The sequence below is a fragment of the Saimiri boliviensis genome, chromosome 11 (genome assembly GCF_048565385.1).
Source record: "Saimiri boliviensis isolate mSaiBol1 chromosome 11, mSaiBol1.pri, whole genome shotgun sequence".
Lineage (NCBI taxonomy): Eukaryota > Metazoa > Chordata > Mammalia > Primates > Cebidae > Saimiri > Saimiri boliviensis.
Window position 1 is genome coordinate 33,697,692 of NC_133459.1, and position 18,133 is coordinate 33,715,824.

The 18,133-nt window shown below is 39.3% G+C and overlaps 1 protein-coding gene across 4 annotated transcripts in view; it reads right to left on the reverse strand.

Annotated features, from left to right (window-relative positions):
* Nucleotides 1–18,133, reverse strand: part of ZMYM6 (zinc finger MYM-type containing 6) — a 46,613-nt gene that overhangs the window by 8,384 nt on the left and 20,096 nt on the right. For all 4 annotated transcript variants that reach the window (XM_074380487.1, XM_039474317.2, XM_074380486.1 and 1 more), the window contains 8 exons: nucleotides 17,876–18,026; nucleotides 17,339–17,454; nucleotides 16,280–16,567; nucleotides 15,976–16,126; nucleotides 13,984–14,156; nucleotides 12,245–12,392; nucleotides 10,115–10,243; nucleotides 8,958–8,995 (listed from right to left, as the gene is read on the reverse strand). In XM_074380487.1, coding sequence (XP_074236588.1) covers nucleotides 8,958–8,995; nucleotides 10,115–10,243; nucleotides 12,245–12,392; nucleotides 13,984–14,156; nucleotides 15,976–16,126; nucleotides 16,280–16,567; nucleotides 17,339–17,454; nucleotides 17,876–18,026 — 1,194 coding nt within the window. The remainder of the gene's footprint in view (nucleotides 1–8,957; nucleotides 8,996–10,114; nucleotides 10,244–12,244; nucleotides 12,393–13,983; nucleotides 14,157–15,975; nucleotides 16,127–16,279; nucleotides 16,568–17,338; nucleotides 17,455–17,875; nucleotides 18,027–18,133) is intronic.

Here is an 18,133-nt window from a genome sequence, read left to right on the forward strand (position 1 = left end):
AGAAAGCTTGGCATGCTTTAGGAACATCAACAAGAGCAAGGCTGAAAGACAGTAAGCATGGGGAGAATGATACATTTGGAGAGAAAGGCAGATCATACAGGATCTGGAAGGTCTCAGTTAAAAACTAAATTAGGATTGTATTTTAAATGTGATGGGAAGCCATTGGAGGTTATACTTAAATTTACTTTAAACAAAAGTAATACATGAACTCAGTACAAAATTCAAAAGGTATGAAGTATTGGGTTGGTGCAAAAGTAATTGTGGTTTCTGCAATTAAAGTAATATATACATGAATGACTTCCATCTACCCAGACTCAACCTAGAACACAACCACAGTTCCGAGTTTCTTATATAGTTGTTCCCTGTTATCTGCCAGGAATATGTTCCAAGACCCCTGAAACCAAGGATCACACCGAACCCTATATACATATGTGTGTGTGTGTATGTGTGTGTGTGTGTACATACATATGTGTATATATATCGAACCCTATATACATACATATGTAGATATGGCAATCACTGTTACCCATTTATTAGTTGTCTTCCAGGGGATATTCTATACATATGTACGAGAGAGAGAGAGAGAGAGAAAGAGAGAGAGAGAGAGAGAGAGAATGTGTGTGTGTAACACAAATGGCACCATGTTACAAACTGTCTTTTTTTCACTTATGATATTTGAGACTGCTCTATGTCTATACATACTAAGCTGCCACATTCTTTTTAATAACTGTGCAATATTCCATTGTTATAGATATATACCTTGCTCAGTTTTAACTACAGCCTCAACAAGGCCACTGTGAATGCCTGTGCAGCGATTCCACTTGCCAGGCCATACAAATAGGTGTGAAATTCAAAAGGGTACATTTCAGACCCTGCCCATGTAGAGCTATTTTTTTTCTAATTCATACAGTAATTCAGAGTGAAATACACCATGGCCTGACCACTGGTAAAATAATTAGGCTGTTTTCAAGCTTCTGCTACTACAAGCAATATTGCTGTGATGAAAATCCTTGTACATGCTTCATTTCATAAATGTATAAAATCTGAAAAATAAATTCCTAAAAATGGAGTTCCTGGGTAAATGGTATTTAAAATTTAAACAGGTTCTACCAAATTGCCCTCTGTAGCAGTTTTATCAATTTACACTATTCTAACTATTGGCAGTAAGAATACCTTAGCAGTGTTATCCATCGTTTTCTTTGCCAATCTGGTTAAACTGTAGTTCTAACCAGCATTTCTCTAATTTTGAAGTTGAATGTTTTTGCATATGTTACTTTTGCCCATTTTCCTACTGGTATTTAAATTGATTCATAGAAGCTCCTTGGGATTTTTTGTTTTGTTTTTTTGAGACAGAGTCTCGTTCTGTGACCCAGACCGGAGTGCAGTGGCGTGATCTCAGTTCACTGCAACTTCCAACTCCCGGGATGAAGCAATTACCTGTGCCTTAGACACCTAAGTAGCTGGGATTACAGGCATGTGCCACCACAGCTGGCTAAGTTTTAAATTTTTAGTAGAGATAGGTTTTCATCATGTTGGCCAGGCTGGTCTTAAATTCCTGGCCTCAAGTGATCTGCCCACATCGGCCTCCCAAAATGTTGAGATTACAAGTGTGAGCCACCTCGCCTGGCCCATAGAAGCTCTTTACATATTAAAACAACTAGATTTTTGTAACAGAAATTGTATGTAACCTTTTCATTTTGTCACTTGTCTTTTAATTTTCAAATATGGTTGAATTGCCCTATTGATTCTTTTATGACTTCTGGGTTTCATGACATATTTAGAAAGACTTATACACTGTTAAAATTTTTTTCCTATGTTTTTCTGAGTATATACTTATAATTTCTTAAGTCTTTTCTCCATCTGAACTTTATTTTGGTCTAAACTGTGAGGTACAAATCTGTATTTTCTTCCATGTGTCCACTCACTTGTAACAGCATTATTTATTAAATAATCCATATTTTTCCTACTGATGTGAAATGATACCTTTATCATTAGAAAATTCCCATATATTAAATATATGTTTGGGCTGGATGCAGTGGCTCACACCTGTAATCCCAACTTTGGAAGGCCAAGGAGGGCGGATCACAAGGTCAGGAGTTCAAGACCAGCCTGGCCAAGATGGTGAAACCCCATCTCTACTAAAAATACGAAAATTAGCCAGGCATGGTGGTGCGCGCCTATAATCCCAGCTACTTGGGAAGCTGAGGCAGAGAACTGCTTTAACTCGAGAGGCAGAGGTTTCAGTGAGCCAAGATCACACCATTGCACTCCAGCCTGAGCAACAGAGATGCCACCTACAAAAAAAAAAAAAATATATATATATATATATACACACACACACACACACACACACACACACACACACACACACATATGTTTGGGCCTATTTCTGAATTTCTTGTCTATTGGGTTGTCTGTCTATTCATGCACCAGCACCAACTGTTTTAACTATGTGGCTTTATAATATGTATAGTTTTCCTATAATTTCAATATGTGGAAACTAGCTCTTTGCCTTCTTTATTCTTTTCAGAATTTCATTGAAGGTTTTTGAGCAGAGGAATAACATGATCTGATTTGGGTTTTTAAAAGATCATTCTGGCAACAGTGTAGAGAAAAAACTGCAAAGGACAAAAATGGAAGCAGGATGACAGGTAGGTCACTGCAATAATCCAAAAGAATGATGATGCTCAGACTAAGAAGGTGGTAATGGGGGTGGTAAGAAGTAGGGATCACTGGAGAGAAGTCTGGGGGGGGATAAAATGGTTCTGTTTTTGACATATCATTTGAGATGCCTGTTAATCATCTAAGTGTAAATGTCAAGTCGGCAGCTGGATACATGAATCTGGAGCTCAAAGGTCAGGGTAAGAGAAATAAATCTAAATAAATCTAGAAGGAATCAACCACCATCTAGTGGGTGTTTAAAACCACAGGACTGGGCCAAGCAAAATGGTTCACACTCTGTAATCCTAGCACTTTGGGAATCTGAGGTGGGAGGACGGCTTGAGACCAGAAGTCTGAGACCAGCCTGTGCAACATAGCAAGATCTCATCTCTACTAATAACGTACAAAGAGCCAAGCATGGTGGCATGCCACTGTAGTCCCAACTATCAGGAGGCTGAGGTGGGAGGATCTCTCAATCCTGGAGGGTAGAGGTTGCAGTGAGCTGAGATCACACCACTGCACTCGAGACCCTGTCTCAATCAATCAATCAATAAAACCACGGGACGGTATGAGTTCACTAGAAATAATGTAGACTGAGAAAAGGGCCAAGTATTATGTCCTGGAATCTGAGTGAAGAAGGTATTTCAAGAAAGGAGGAAAGAGTGACTGTGTGAAATACAGTAAATTGACTACCAGATTTGGCAAAATAAAGACGAACAGCAACATGGACAAGACCAGTTTCAATGCAGTGATGCAGACAGAAGCCTGACTAGAATGACCTAAGGTGAGATAACAGATAAGGAGGCAGAGGCGGCAAGAACAGACTACCTTTAGAGGAGTTTTTCCATAAAGAGCAGAGAAAAGGAATAGTTGCTGGAGGGCCATGGTGTTAAAAAAGGATTATTCTCAGATAAGATGTAGGACTGCATATTTTTGTGTTGATGAAAATGATGAGTAGAAAGGGGGAAAATCCAGAATACACAGAGGATACCTAAAAATCAATAAGAAAAAGACAATTCAACACAAAAATGGGGAAAAATTGAAAACAGGAAATTCAAAGAAAAGAAAATTCAAATGACCAAAAACAGAAATATAAGCAAATCTACTGGTAATTAGTGGCACACAAAATAAGACAACAATAAGATGCCACCAAACAGATTGGCCAAAAAATTTTAAATATGATAACATTAAATGATGGTAAGGCTGTCATATATGGGTACAATCATAAGTGTTTCCATAGGAATAAAACTTGGAATAGCCCTAAAAATGAAAATGCTCTTTGACCCAACAATTCTACTCTCCCATTTCTACACATCTACACACACGGAAGGAGACATATACAAGGATATTCACTGTAGCAGTCATTTTTTTTTGAGACAAGGTTTACTTATTTTGAGACAAGGTCTCACCCTGTCACCCAGGCTGGAGTACAGTGGTGTAATCTCAGCTCACTGCAGCGTCAACCTACCTCCTAGGCTCAAGCAACCCTCCCACCTCAGCCTCTCGAGTAGCTGGGATTACAGGCGTGTGCCACTATACTCAACTAATTTTTTGGTATTTTTTAATAGAGATGAGGTTTCATCATGTTGCTGAGGCTGGTCTCAAACTCCAGGGCTCAAATGATCCTTGGTCTCCCAAAGCACTGGGATTACAGGTGTGAGCCACCACACCGAGCCCCAAAGACTTTTTTTTTCCTTTTTCTTTTTTTGAGACAGGGTCTCACCCTGTCACCCAGGCCAAAGTGCAGTGGTGCAATCAAGGCTCACTACAGCCTTGAACTCCCAGATTCAGGTGATTCTCCCATCTTAGCTTCCCAAATAGCTGGGACTAGAGGCACTTGCCACCACACATAGCTAATTTTTTGTATTTTCAGTAGACATGGGGTTTTGCCATGTTGTCCAGGCTAGTCTCAACTGCCTGAGCTCAAGAGATCTGCCCATCTTGGCCTCCCAAAGTGCTAGGATTACAGATGTGAGCCACCATGACCAGCCACAGAGATTTTTAATAGTGAAAACCTGGAAACAATCTAATGTTCATCAATAGGACAACAAATAAAAAGTGGTACCTATAGGCAAAACATTACTATAATCAACAGGAATGTACCAAACCTACTCAGTATCAACATGGATAGATTTTTTTAAAAACAATATTAAATATTTTTCATGGATCTATACCTATGAAAGATTACAAGATGGTCTAAAAGAACACACACTAAACTCATAATAGTAGTTACTTCCAGGAATGTAAAAGGGAGACTAACTGGTAGTAGTGATTAATTTTTTAAAAAAGAAGAAAAAGGTAGAGGAAGAAACTGAGCAAATAAACCAAATCTAACAATGGCTAATTCTGGATGGTGGGAATATCATAGAGTGGTGGTTGGCAAACTAAGGTCTGTGTACCATGTCCAGCCCACCATCTGTTTTTGTAAATAAAATTTTATTAGAGGCCAGGTGCACTGGCTCACACCTGTTATCCCAGCACTTTGGGAGGCTGAGGCAGGTAGATCATGAGGTCAGGAGTTCAAGACCAGCTTGGCCAAGATGGTGAAAGCCCGTCTCTGCTAAAAATACAAAAATTAACTGGGCATTGTGGTGGGCATCTGTAATCCCAGCTACTGGGGAGGGTGAGGCAGAGAACTGCTTGCACCTGGGAGGCAGAGGTTGCTGTGAGCCAAGATCACACCACTGCACTCCAGCCTGGGAGACAGAGTGAGACTCCATCTCAAAAAATAAAATTTACTGGAACACAGCCATGCTCACTCTTTAATGTATTGTCTATGGTGGCTTCTGTACTACAATAACAGAGAAGACAGAGTCTACAGTTACAACCAGAAAGTCTGCAAAGTCTAAAATATTTACTATCTAGACTTTTATATAAAAAGTTTGCTGAGTTTTAAAGATTTTCTTCTTTGTACTTTTCCGTATTTTTCACCTTTCCCAAAAATTTAAAACCATTTAAGTAACTTGAGGGAGATTCACAACAAAGTCCTCAGTGAAACCAAGAAAAGATTCTAAAACTGTCAGGCTTTTTTTTTCATGTTGTAAGAGTGTTACATTATTTATTATTATACTTTTTATAGACTAAAGTAAAAATATTAATCAGAACTATTCTGTAACAGTTTAAATAACTGGTGAATTATAGAAATATTCCACATAGGGAAAACATATATAGGGCAGCTACATGAAATAGGAGGTATATTTTCCTAAAAGACTAAATAATTCAAAACTAATATAATTCAAGACTAATTATCTCATACATGTAGAGGAAAGACGCATTCTCAGAGCATATAAATCTATAACTAATATAGAATGGGTTTTTTTTGTTTTTTTTTTTTTTTTTGAGATGGAGTTTCGCTCTTGTTACCGAGGCTGGGGTGCAATGGCACAATCTCGGCTCACAGCAACCTCCGCCTCCTGGGTTCAGGCAATTCTCTTGCCTCAGCCTCCTGAGTAGCTGGGATTACAGGCACGTGCCACCATGACCAGCTAATTTTTTGTATTTTTATTAGAGACAGGGTCTCACCATGTTGACCAGGAGGTCTCGATCTCTTGACCTCGTGATCCACCCGCCTCGGCTTCCCAAAGTGCTGGGATTACAGGCTTGAGCCATCATGCCTGGCCTTAATATAGAATGTTTTTATGAATACATATTAATACTTATTAATATGTAACAATACATTAATACCTTGATTATACAATTGTGTGGTTAATAATTATTAATGTACAACACAGTGATTTATTATATAATTTAAAAATATAATTTAATGCACAATACATAATATACAAGTAAATACCAAGTTAACTTAATGACAGTTCATTATCTAATGTGGTATACTGCTTGAAAATAATTAAGGAGAAATTATGATCACCTTCCAATAACACAAATAATGAGAGAGTTAAGAGACACTAAATTAGGACAAGCTACCTCTCCAGATTACAATGAAGGCTGGTCTGATTCTGTGGAAGACTTTTGCTAAAGAATGAATCTAATTTAGTTTGTTTTTTCTTTTATTTTTTTTTTCACTGAGGATTTCTTAATATGCAGACACATTTTTCATCTTTAGCCTTGCCACCACGAACAGCAATCCACATTTAGATCACCTTCGAAAATAGTGCTGCTGAAATATGGTCAAAAGCCTACGGCAGTCACTTTACTGTTAGTTGTGCCCAAGGCCCGGATTGATTACTAGGACTCTCTTCCAGCTGCCTTTGTTTTTCTAATTCTAGCAAGACCGCCTTTATTAATCCATGGGGGACAACCCAAGCAAATATTCAATATCCCCTTCATGAACTCTGTGCAAATCTACCTTCTGTTTTACTTTCACAGATTCCTTATTAGCAGGTGTTACGTTGTCTTCCAAGTTAAAGCCTCTTTAAATTACGGTAAAGCTGAAATGATAGCTTTGGAGTTAGCAGATACAGCTTGCCAGCTCATTTTTATATTCCTAAAACCTTGGATGGGCTTTAAAATCAGAGAGCCAGCTATGACTTGTAGTAAATCTTTTGTCTCACTGTCACCTATTTTCAAATCAAAATCAAAATACTCACACCTTAGCACAAATGATAGATTGCCCTCAGGGGTGCATAATGGCAGCATTGATCTTGCAACTTGTATTTCGAGGATTTTTTTTTTCCATTTATTCCATTATCATTGCCTGCTTATAATTTTTGTGAACTAAGTGGCATACCTGCTTTAATACCGATTTTGATTTTTGAGCACTACTGCAAATATTCTGCAGGGTACGCTCTCCTAAATTAGCAGCATGAGATAACACAGCAGTGGTTTGAACATCTTCATAGATTTTTTTTTTTGAGACAGAGTTTCTCTCTGTCTCAAAAAAAAAAAAAAAAAAAATCTATGAAGAAATCTCTGTCGCCCAGGCTGGAGTGCAGTGGCTCGATCTCAGCTCACTGCAAACTCCACCCGCCGGGTTCAGGTGATTCTCCACCTCAGCCTCCTTAGAGCTGGGATTACAGGCACCTGCTACTGCACCCAGCTAATGTTTTTTTTTTTGCATTTTTGATAGAGACAGGGTTTCCCCAACTTGGCCAGGTTGGTCTTGAATGCTAACCTCATGATCCACCCGCCTCGGCCTCCCAAAGTGCTGGGATTACAAGAACGAGCCACCATGCCTGGCCTCCTTATACCACAACTAACTTTCGTTCTAAAGTTATTAAATTTGGGGGACATTTTTAAGCACTAGCACCACCACTTAATATAACACTTAAATGACAGTGTTCTACAATTTAATTATATCAAGAGCAAATGTTAAGACAGCAGCACAAGCTGGGTGCCATCAGCTCACGCCTGGAATCACAACAGCTTGGGAGGCCAAGACCAAGACCCTGTCTCAACAAAAGAAAAAAACAAAATAAGCTGGGCATGGTGGTAGACACCTGTGGTCCTAGCTCCTCAGGAGGTTGAGGTAAACAATCACTTGAGCCCAGGAATTGCAGTGAGCTATGATCATGCCACTGCACTCCAGCCTGGGCAACACAGCAAGAACCTGTCTCAAAAGAAAAAAATAAAACACATAACATAACAGTCAACAAAAACATTAACTCGAGACCTGATAGAGTATCATGTGACACTGATGAAGGATGATGGGAATTTTGTTTTCCTGCTAAAGTGGTGCTGATACACGGCAACAATGCCGTAATTTGCAATCAGCCTGCCAGACTTGAAATTATGCATTTCTTGAACATTTCTTTTAATTTTGAGAAGTCTCACAATATTTCAAATTTGAGACATAAACTGGAAGTCTAAATATATTTTTACTTTGCACTATTTTCAGACTCACATAATTCAAAGTTGCATAAAACAGGACTATATTGAACTTTCGAAACTTCTAAAAGGAAAATACTGGAATACGGTAAAAGAGAAAAATAATGCAGCCTTGTTATTTCCAACTAGGTGGAATTAACAAGAATTTAAATAAATTTAAAAACCTGAATACAAATAATAAATCAGGAATGCATTCTTACTAATTATCTCAGATTAAACTGTAAGATTCAAAACAAAAGCACACAATATATTACTATACTTTTTTAAAGACTAAGCTTGCCACTATGAATAGCAATCCACATTTACATCATCTTCAAAAATAGTAATTGCTGCTGAAATATGGTCAAAAGCTTATGCTAGTCACTATACTGTTACTTATGCTCAAGATCCAGATTGATGACTAGGACCCTCTTCCAGCAAACAGAAAAGTATTCAGATATTAGAATGCTATATCCAAAGTGAAAATAAGCCCAAGTGGCATTATCAAGAAAAGTATTAACAATCAAACTCACATATTCAATGATCTTTGCTGCCTCTTTGGTAACTGCACCTGTTGTAAATTAAAATAAACATTATTCTTAAAATATACAGAAGTAAACACAGAAACCAAGAAGTTACTTTCCTCCAATTAAGGTGAGCTACAGACTAAACCAGAATTTCTCAGAAAAATGGTACAAGGAAACTCTGCATCAGTATCACCCAGGGTGCTTAGTAAAGGTAAGGATTCCTGGGCCCCAACCCAATCCAACTGTATTAGAATTTCTGGCAGTAAAGGAGTAGAATATTAAATCATCTGGGCTCTTAAAAAAAATACCACTTCCAGTGGAGTGTTTCTGAGCCTACTCTGGCTCAAGAGGCTGCCTGATTAAAAGAAAAAAAATTAGACAGGCGTGGTGGCCTATAATACCAGCACTTTGGGAGGCCAAATCAGGAGGATCATTTGAGGCCAGGAGTTCTAGACCAGCTTGGCCAATATGGTGAAACCCCGTCTCTACCAAAAATATAAAATCAGCTGAGTGTGGTGGCAGGCACCTGTAAACCCAGCTACTCAAGAGGCTGAGGCAGGAGAACCGCCTAAACCCGGGAGGCAGAGGTTGCAGTGAGCCGAGATTGCGCCACTGCATTCCAGCCTGGGCAAAAGAGTGAGACTCCATCTCAAAAAAGAAAAGAAAAAAATTAAAAATTGAAAAAAACAAAAACACTTCCTTTCCTACCCACACCACCTTGCTTGCTACCTACTTCCCTGTTGGGAGGCAGGGGAGGGATGTTCCCCTACATCAGGTAAGGAAAGATATTACTAATAAGAACTACTGGCCAGGCACAGTGGCCCACATCTGTAGTCCCAGCACTTTGGGAGGCTGAAGCAGATGGATCACCTGAGGTCAGGACTTTGAGACCAGACTGGCCAACATGGTGAAACCCCATCTCTACTAAAAATACCAAAATTAGCTGGGCGTGGTACCAGGCACCTGTAATCCAGGTACTCGGGAGGTTGAGGCAGGAGAATCGCTTGAACCCAGGAGGCAGTGGTTGCAGTGAGCTGAGATCTTGCTATTGCACTCCAGCTTGGGCAACAACAGCAAAACTCCATCTCAAAAAAAAAGAACAACTTAGGCTAGACAACACTCACTTTTATGGCTTAGCCAAATGCCATTATATCAAGTCACACCTTTTAAAACACCGTTTCCTGTAGATGAAGCAGCAGGTGCCAATGACACCACACTGGTTATAACTGGTGTTGTATTTGTCCTTGCGGAAGGGTGCTCCATCACAGCAGTTTTCGCCTTAGAAATATTTACTGATTAAAACAAAAAGTTAAGACCTGGAATAAGCAAAAGGGTCTCTCTCTCTCATACACACTCACACTGACATACACACACAAAACCTGTTTAACAACTAGGTGTTCAAGAAGCAATGCAAATATCTGATTCTGATTCTGTATGTTAGGTTGGGTGATTCTGTTCAGATTAGTGTTCATTAGGATTTAAACAGAGTCCCATTCTATAAAATTATAAACCTCAAATGACATTTATCAGGTAAAAATACAGGTGTTAGATACAGTGGCACCAGCCTGTAATCCCAGCTACTTGGGAGGTTGATGCAGGAGCATCACTTGAGCCCAGGAGTTCGAGACCAACCTGGGTAACATAGCAAAACTTAGTCTCAAAACAAAAAAACAGGTATTAGCTTCAGGATTCACTGGGCTGTTTTATTAGTGACTATTAGAACTTCTAGACCTAAGTGTGCATCAAATAAAAACTTAACCTGTAAGTTTTTATAAATAAGTTAATGAGGGAGCTGTCCAACCCCATAACAGTGGTTTTCTCAACATATAAAATGAATATTCTACCACCAACCTGACTGGTTCAGGGGAATGGAGGACTAACACAGAAGATTAGCACAAGGCAGCCAGGTGCGGTGGCTCACACCTGTAATCCCAGCACTTTGGGAGGCCGAGGCGGGCGGATCACTAAGTCAAGAGATTGAGACCATGTTGAAACCCCGTCTCTACTAAAAAATACAAAAATTAGCTGGGTGTGGTGGCACGGCTGGGCAAAATTACAGGGCTGGGCGCCTGTAGTCCCAGCTACTTGGGAGGCTGAGGCAGGAGAATCTCTTGAACCAGGAGGAGGAGGTTGCAGTGAGCTGAGATCGCGCCACTGCACTCCAGCCTGGCACTTGGCAACACTGCGAGACTCTGTCTCAAAAAAAAAAAAAAAAAAAAAAAAGATTAGCACAAGGCATTTATGATTAAGGTAAACATTAATAAGACTGCAAAGGTAGGCAATGTTCAGCCTGCAAGGAGCCAAAGCTCTGTCAAGTATGCAGCACCACAGGCTTTAATCAGAGAACATAATGCCAACTGTTTTTTTTTTTCTCTGAGAGAGAGAATATAAGTCTGTCACCCAGGTTGTAGTGCCACGGCATGATCTCAGAGCATTGCAACCTCCGTCTCCCAGGTTCCAGTAATTCTCATGCCTCAGACTCCTGAGTAGCTGGGATTACAGGCATGCACCACCACATCTGACTAATTTTTGTATTTTTAGTAGAGATGAGGTTTCACTATGCTTCCCAGGCTGGTCTCGAACTCCTGGCCTCAAGTAATTTGCCCGTCTCAGCCTCCCAAAGTGCTGGGATTACAGGTGTGAGTTACCATGCCTGGCTACCAAATGTTTTTAATCTAATACTAAGAAAGAAATATTTAGGAGAGCTACTTTATGAATATACCATGGATCTATCTACTCACCTGGATAATCTGACCACATTAGCCGTCCTACTTGCAAAATTATTTTATTCTTAGCCAGGATAAACTTTGCTACCCATGAAGAACTGGTCTATTTTATATTTTCTGAGATAATTAATGTGTTGTTCTTTTCTCCTTGCCTATAAGCAAACTCTGAATCAAATTTTACACCAGTCACAGCAACTATATTAACTATAATCTCCCTTTGCCCCGATTTTCTATTTTTATTTCTACTTTATTAGCTAAATAGTACATATCCCTAGTTTAAGTTATGTACAGACGCATTCAATCAAACTCAATCAAATCTAACTTTCCTATAAAAATTAGTGCATACACATTATTTGCCTTTTGGTGTGCTTCACTATCAGAGCAAAAAGCAATAGAATGAATTTGCCCTCAAGGAGAAATCTTAAAGACTTCTTGAAGAAAAATTTAAGGAAATTCAAGCTATCTGAAGCCAGTGAAATTTTGTTTTTATTATATTATTTACAATTGTGTGTGCTGATAGTATCCTATAACTGACATAAAGATTCCATCAGCTAAGTTTAATTTTACCTTTACTTTGTGGAAGAGAGTCATTCATAATTTGCTGATGACAAAACTCCAAAACACAAAATAGGTTACAGAAATGTTTGATGTTGCCTCGCCACTTTATGGACTCGCTTAGTTTACCCTGTCGTTTACAACCATCACACTTGGCCATCTGAGAAAGAAACGTTAGACAAGATAGGCTTAAAACTATAAAATAACGAAAAGATAATGATCATGAAAGAGGCACTATAAAAACAGGATACATGAGTCAGCTGAGACTACAAAATGTAAAGTTCTTACCTTAAAATACTGATTTTTAAAATATATATTTAATTATTTGTTTCATATAGATGCCCTAAATCAAGATAATATGAAAATTGTGGCCTGTAATCCCAACCCTTTGGGAGGCCGAGGCAGGCAAATCACTAGGTCAGGAGTTTGAGACAAGCCTAACCAGCATGGTGAAACCTGTCTCTACTAAAAATACAAAAATTAGCCAGGGGTGGTGGTGCATGCCTGTAATCCCAGCTAATCAGGAGGCTGAGGCAGGAGAATCACTTGAATCAGGGAGGCACAGGTTGCAGTGAGCTGAGATCGTGCCACTGCACTCCAGCCTGGGCAACACAACAAGACTCTGTCTCCAAAAAAAAAAAAAAATTGCTCTTCTGTTTTCAAAATTACCAATAAAGGAATCTAAAGACAGGTTCCTAACCAGGCATGGTAGTGCATGCCTCTAGTCCCAGTTACCCAGAGGCTGAGGCAGCAGAATTGCTTGAAACCAGGAGGCGAAGGCTACAGGGAGCCAAGATCTCGCCCCAACCTGGGCAACAGAACGAGATTCTGTCTGGAGAGGGTGGCATGTGGAGGGGTGGGAAGAAAAGATACACAATGAAGGAAAAAGTTAAAAAATATATATAGGTTCAACTTTAAAAAAATGAAGCAGCAGCTTACAGCAGTTGATATAATATGGGCTTTGGAGTCAAAGATTTTTATTCATTCAGCAAATATTTAATTAGACATTCTTTGTCTTAAACAGTGTGACTGGTCCTAATTATACAATCATGAAAAATATATTACCCTCCCCTGACAATAAAATTCCATTTTGTGGGTGAGGTAGACAAGCACACAGTGATTTCACCAGAGTTATAGATGCTGTCTTGCTGTCACCTACCAGCTTCCTCAAGAGCTTATTACTTGACATCCCTGGACCTCTCTCCTTTTCCTTATTTATAAAATGGCAATAATATACTTACCTCTTGAGGCTATGGTAAGGATTAAATGAAATAACACTTGTGGAGCACAAGACATGTATTAGTGGTTCAATTAACTATAGGTACCAGTTAACCTTTCAAAAAGTTAATCTTTTTTAAAAGGAGGTCGTAATGATTGCCAGTTATTGTCCTTCAGCCTATGAAGTGAGACAAGGTCTGACTTCAAATTCCTCAGAGTAGCCTGAATGAGAGAGCCACTTCAGGCAACATTATGTGAAATTCTAATTTGTCGAAAAAGGACAATGTGCCTTATAAGAAGGCAAAAATAAAAGGAACTTAGCCAATCAACAACAGTCTGCAGAAATCCTATACTCCTTTTATCCCAAAGACTTCATGTTTATATTCAACTGAATTTTTCTATGATAGCCCATAACTTATTTTATCCAGCTCTAAACACCAAATTTTTCTTCACAGTATCTGAACATATTTTAAATAGAAAACAATTTGCACTAATTTCAGGAAGCCAAAAAAAAAGTATATCATCACATTTACCTGATAAAACAGAACTGTAAATTTGGACATACAATCTTCACAACAAAACTCTTCTAACTTGCCCTCCAATCGATTTTCTACCAAATTCGGGGACGTCTGTGAACAGTAGCTGCACGTCTTACAGTAGTTTCCCCATCGTTCCCCAAAGTCACGGGCAGAGAGGAATTTGCAAACTGAGGATCAGAGGGATGAAAGGAAGAAAGATCAAATTTACATTAACTTGGAGGAGGTAAAATAAGTTTCTGTGGTCTTAGATATAAAACTTTCTAAATACTTTTTTTTTTTTTTTTTTTGAGACAGAGTGTCGCTCTTGTTACCCAGGCTGGAGTGCAATGGCACGATCTCGGCTCACCGCAACCTCCGCCTCCTGGGTTCAAGCAATTCTCCTGCCTCAGCCTCCTGAGTAGCTGGGACTACAGGCACGCGCCACCATGCCCAGCTAATTTTTTGTATTTTTAGTAGAGACGGAGTTTCACTACGTTGACCAGGATGGTCTCGATCTCTCGACCTCGTGATCCACCCACCTCGGCCTCCCAAAGTGCTGGGATTACAGGCTTGAGCCACCGCGCCCGGCAACTTTCTAAATACTTTCTAAATACTTAAGTAATTATTTGCCTGTAGATTATAGGGCAGTCTCTATATTCACAAACCAAACTTATACCACCTTTTAAATATACTCTAAATATTAGGCCATTTATATTCAGAAACATTCAGAGGTATAAAAGTTTTTTGTTTTTTTTTTTAAGATGGAATTTTGCTCTTGTTGCCCAGTCTGGAATGCAATGGCGTGATCTCGGCTCGCCACAACCTCCGCCCTCCAGGTTCAAGCGATTCTTTTGGCTCAGCCTCCCGAGTAGCTGGGATTACAGGCATGTGCCACCATGCCTGGCTAGTTTTTTATTTTTAGTAGAGCAGGGGTTTCTCCACGTTGGTCAGGCTAGTCTCGAACTCCTGACCTCAGGTGATCCTCCCGCCTCGGCCTCCCAAAGTGCTAGGATTACAGGTGTGAGCCACTGTGCCCGGCCAGTATAAAGGTTTTTTAAGCCAAGAAGCAATGACTGTTTTAAGTTCCTCTTTACAAATGAGTGCAAGAACAAAAAGACCTCTGATGTCATAGGTAAACTTATGAAGAGATTTCTTTATTAATACCACTGATCTAATCACGTTTACAGTTTTTTATCACACTTTAAAAGATGAACTTTCAGCCAGGTGCAGTCACTCATGCCTGTAATCCAAGCATTTTGGGAGGCTGGGGTGGGGGGATCACCAGTCAGGAGTTCAAGAACAGCCTGGACAACATGGTGAAACCCCATCTCTACAAAAAATACAAAAATTAGCCAGGCATGATGGCATGCTCCTGTAGCTTCAGCTACTTGGGAGGATAAAGTGGGAGGATCACTTAAACTGGGAGGTGAAGGCTGCAGTGAGCCAAGATCATGCCACCATGCTCCAGCCTGAGCAACAGGGCAAGACCCTATCTCAAAAAATGAATAAACAAATAAAAATAATGAATAAAAAGATTAACTTTAAAGTGAATTAACTATAAACACAACTCAAAAAAAACTTTTTTTTTTTTTGAGACAGAGTTTTGCTCTTGTCGCTCAGGCTGGAATGCAATGGCGTGATCTCAGCTCACTGCAACCTCTGCCTCCCAGGTTCAAGCAATTCTCCTGCCTCAGCCTCCCAAACAGCTGGGATTACAGGAATGCGCCACCCTGCCCAGCTAATTTTGTATAGAAATAGGGTTTTTTAGTAGGGACAGGATTTCACTATGTTGGTCAGGCTGATCTTGAACTCCCGACCTCAAGTGATCCATCCACCTCAGCCTCTCAAAGTGCTGGGATTACAGGCAGGAGCCACCGTGCCCAGCCTCCAAAATACTTCTAATTATATCTCATAAGACAAAAAGAATGTGAAAACTAATCATGGCTTAATTGCCTAAGTCATCATGAATTATAACAGCCACATGCTCTGTGGATAAAACAACTTTACCTTCACTACAGAATGGCTTATCAACCCCTGAGAATCGCACAGTCTCCTTTATCGTTTTCTGCAGTTTACAGTAGTCACACATTGCCACAACTTTATTTTTCTTCTTGTATTCATCAGAGCAATTCTTGCCACAAAACAGAAACATTCTACCCTACAGAGAAACAACAGTCATTAAGAGTTAACTGAACAGTTGCTTTAAGAAGTCCTTTTCATGTCAAAGCAAATTGAGTGATCGAAATTAAAAAGACAAAAGTGTTTCTGTTGGATAAGTTTATATTCAATCCTTTTCATGATCTCTCTTTACCTTGTAGAAAAGAAGTTCTGGTTTTGTGGCAAACAGATAGTTACACTGCTGACACTTGAGTTTAACAACTGTATGGGTTGAAGCAACTTGCTGGGATTGTTCCGTGAGAGGCCTGAGAGGCCGGAGGCCAGCTGTAGCAGAGAAACTGACGGCTCTAAGGGAAACGGCAGAGGTGGTACCTCCTTCTGTTGACACTGCTGACCTGGAGGAGGGTGTGCTTACAACCACGTGGCCCTGAGACAGGGGCACTGCTGAAGAGTTTGTTCCTTTTGGCTTGTTAAATACATTCTGAATTAAAACAAATAAGGTAAAGATTTTATCAACTGAGAAATAAGATAACTTGGTACTTTTCATTTCCTCATTTTAATAAATCAAGTCCCCACCAACATTGTTTTTAAATTTTCTATCTCACAGAAAGAGTTTAAATGGCATACTTCCTCTAATAAATTAAAGCAGGCCTCTCCTTCCTCCCAACCCCCGTTCCCCACCCACCTGCACTCCCATCATCAACTAGCTTCTGATGGCTATTAAGACACAATAGCCACCAGCAGTTTCTTTCTCTCTGCTGCCAAGGATACTGGGTCAGACATGTTCCTACCCCGGGGGATTACTAAACTCTACTCTTGTGTGTGTATTGCAGAGAGGGCAGAGAAAATGGGACTAGTGGATGCTTACAATTCCGTGCCAGGAGTCACTAGGTATCTGACCCAGGATGAGAGGAAGGGGTTTGTGAATCCCAACAGGCTACTGTTCTTCACCATACCACCTACCCAAACCATAATCCTAGGTTCCATCTTTTTGAAGAGAGACCCAAGGGAGAAAGTGGGAGGGAATGACCGTTTAGGCAAGGATTTCAAATAAAGAAAAAATTGCTGAGACCCAATATCTAGATTCAGATATTTTGTAGAAATGACCTGCTTGGGACCCTGGTTGAAACGAATTTTTTTCTTTTCAATTCAAATTTAAACTTTCATAAGAATGGGCCTTTAGCAGTTAACACTGTGCCACAGATCAATGCCTAAGAGAACCACATGCATGATGTCCTCCTTTCGATCATACCTGGAAAGCGACCACACAACTGGAGCTGCAGAAGCTGTATATAGCTCCATTTGACATGGCTAGGTGATACTGAGGGATTGCTGAGGTTTTACAACTATAACACGAAACCTGGACACCTTGGTGACAAAAAAATAAAAACTAATGATTAAGTTATACAAATGAATAAACAATCCAAAAATGCACTGGGAGAATGAAAAATTAAATAATAATATACCCCCCAAAAAATCAAGAAACTTTATAAAAATCTGAAATCTAACTACAACTAACCTCAATTAAGTCCCACTTATAGAAAAAACTAACTTGGAAATTCTAAGTATTTTTTCTTCCTTTTCACATATAAAACTATAAATTACTATATAAATTGCAACCAAGAAAATCAGTGAAAAATTATTTTCACATAAAAGTTATTTGAAAGTCAATCTCGGTTCTTTATTTAAATAAATAGATAAATTTAGCTTGTAACAAAATCAAAGAAAAGCAGTTACATTTTTCTTCAATAGTTATTAAATCTATAAATTTATGAAATTTAAACATTACCTGAAGAAGTAACAGTCTTAACTCTGTAAGCAGATAAGCAATTAATAGAGCAGAAAAGCTCTGTTTTTCCTGAATCATTCGTAGTCTCAATCATTTCAGCTGAGGGCCTCAATGACTTTCCCAGGGCATATGGAGGAGTTTGGGCTGAATTCTATTAAAATAAAAGAACATTGGAAACCTAGTACAAGCATACATATTTACGTATTATTCAAAAAAGTAAAAAGAAAAGCTTCCTACAATCACTGCCCTTGGTTGAAA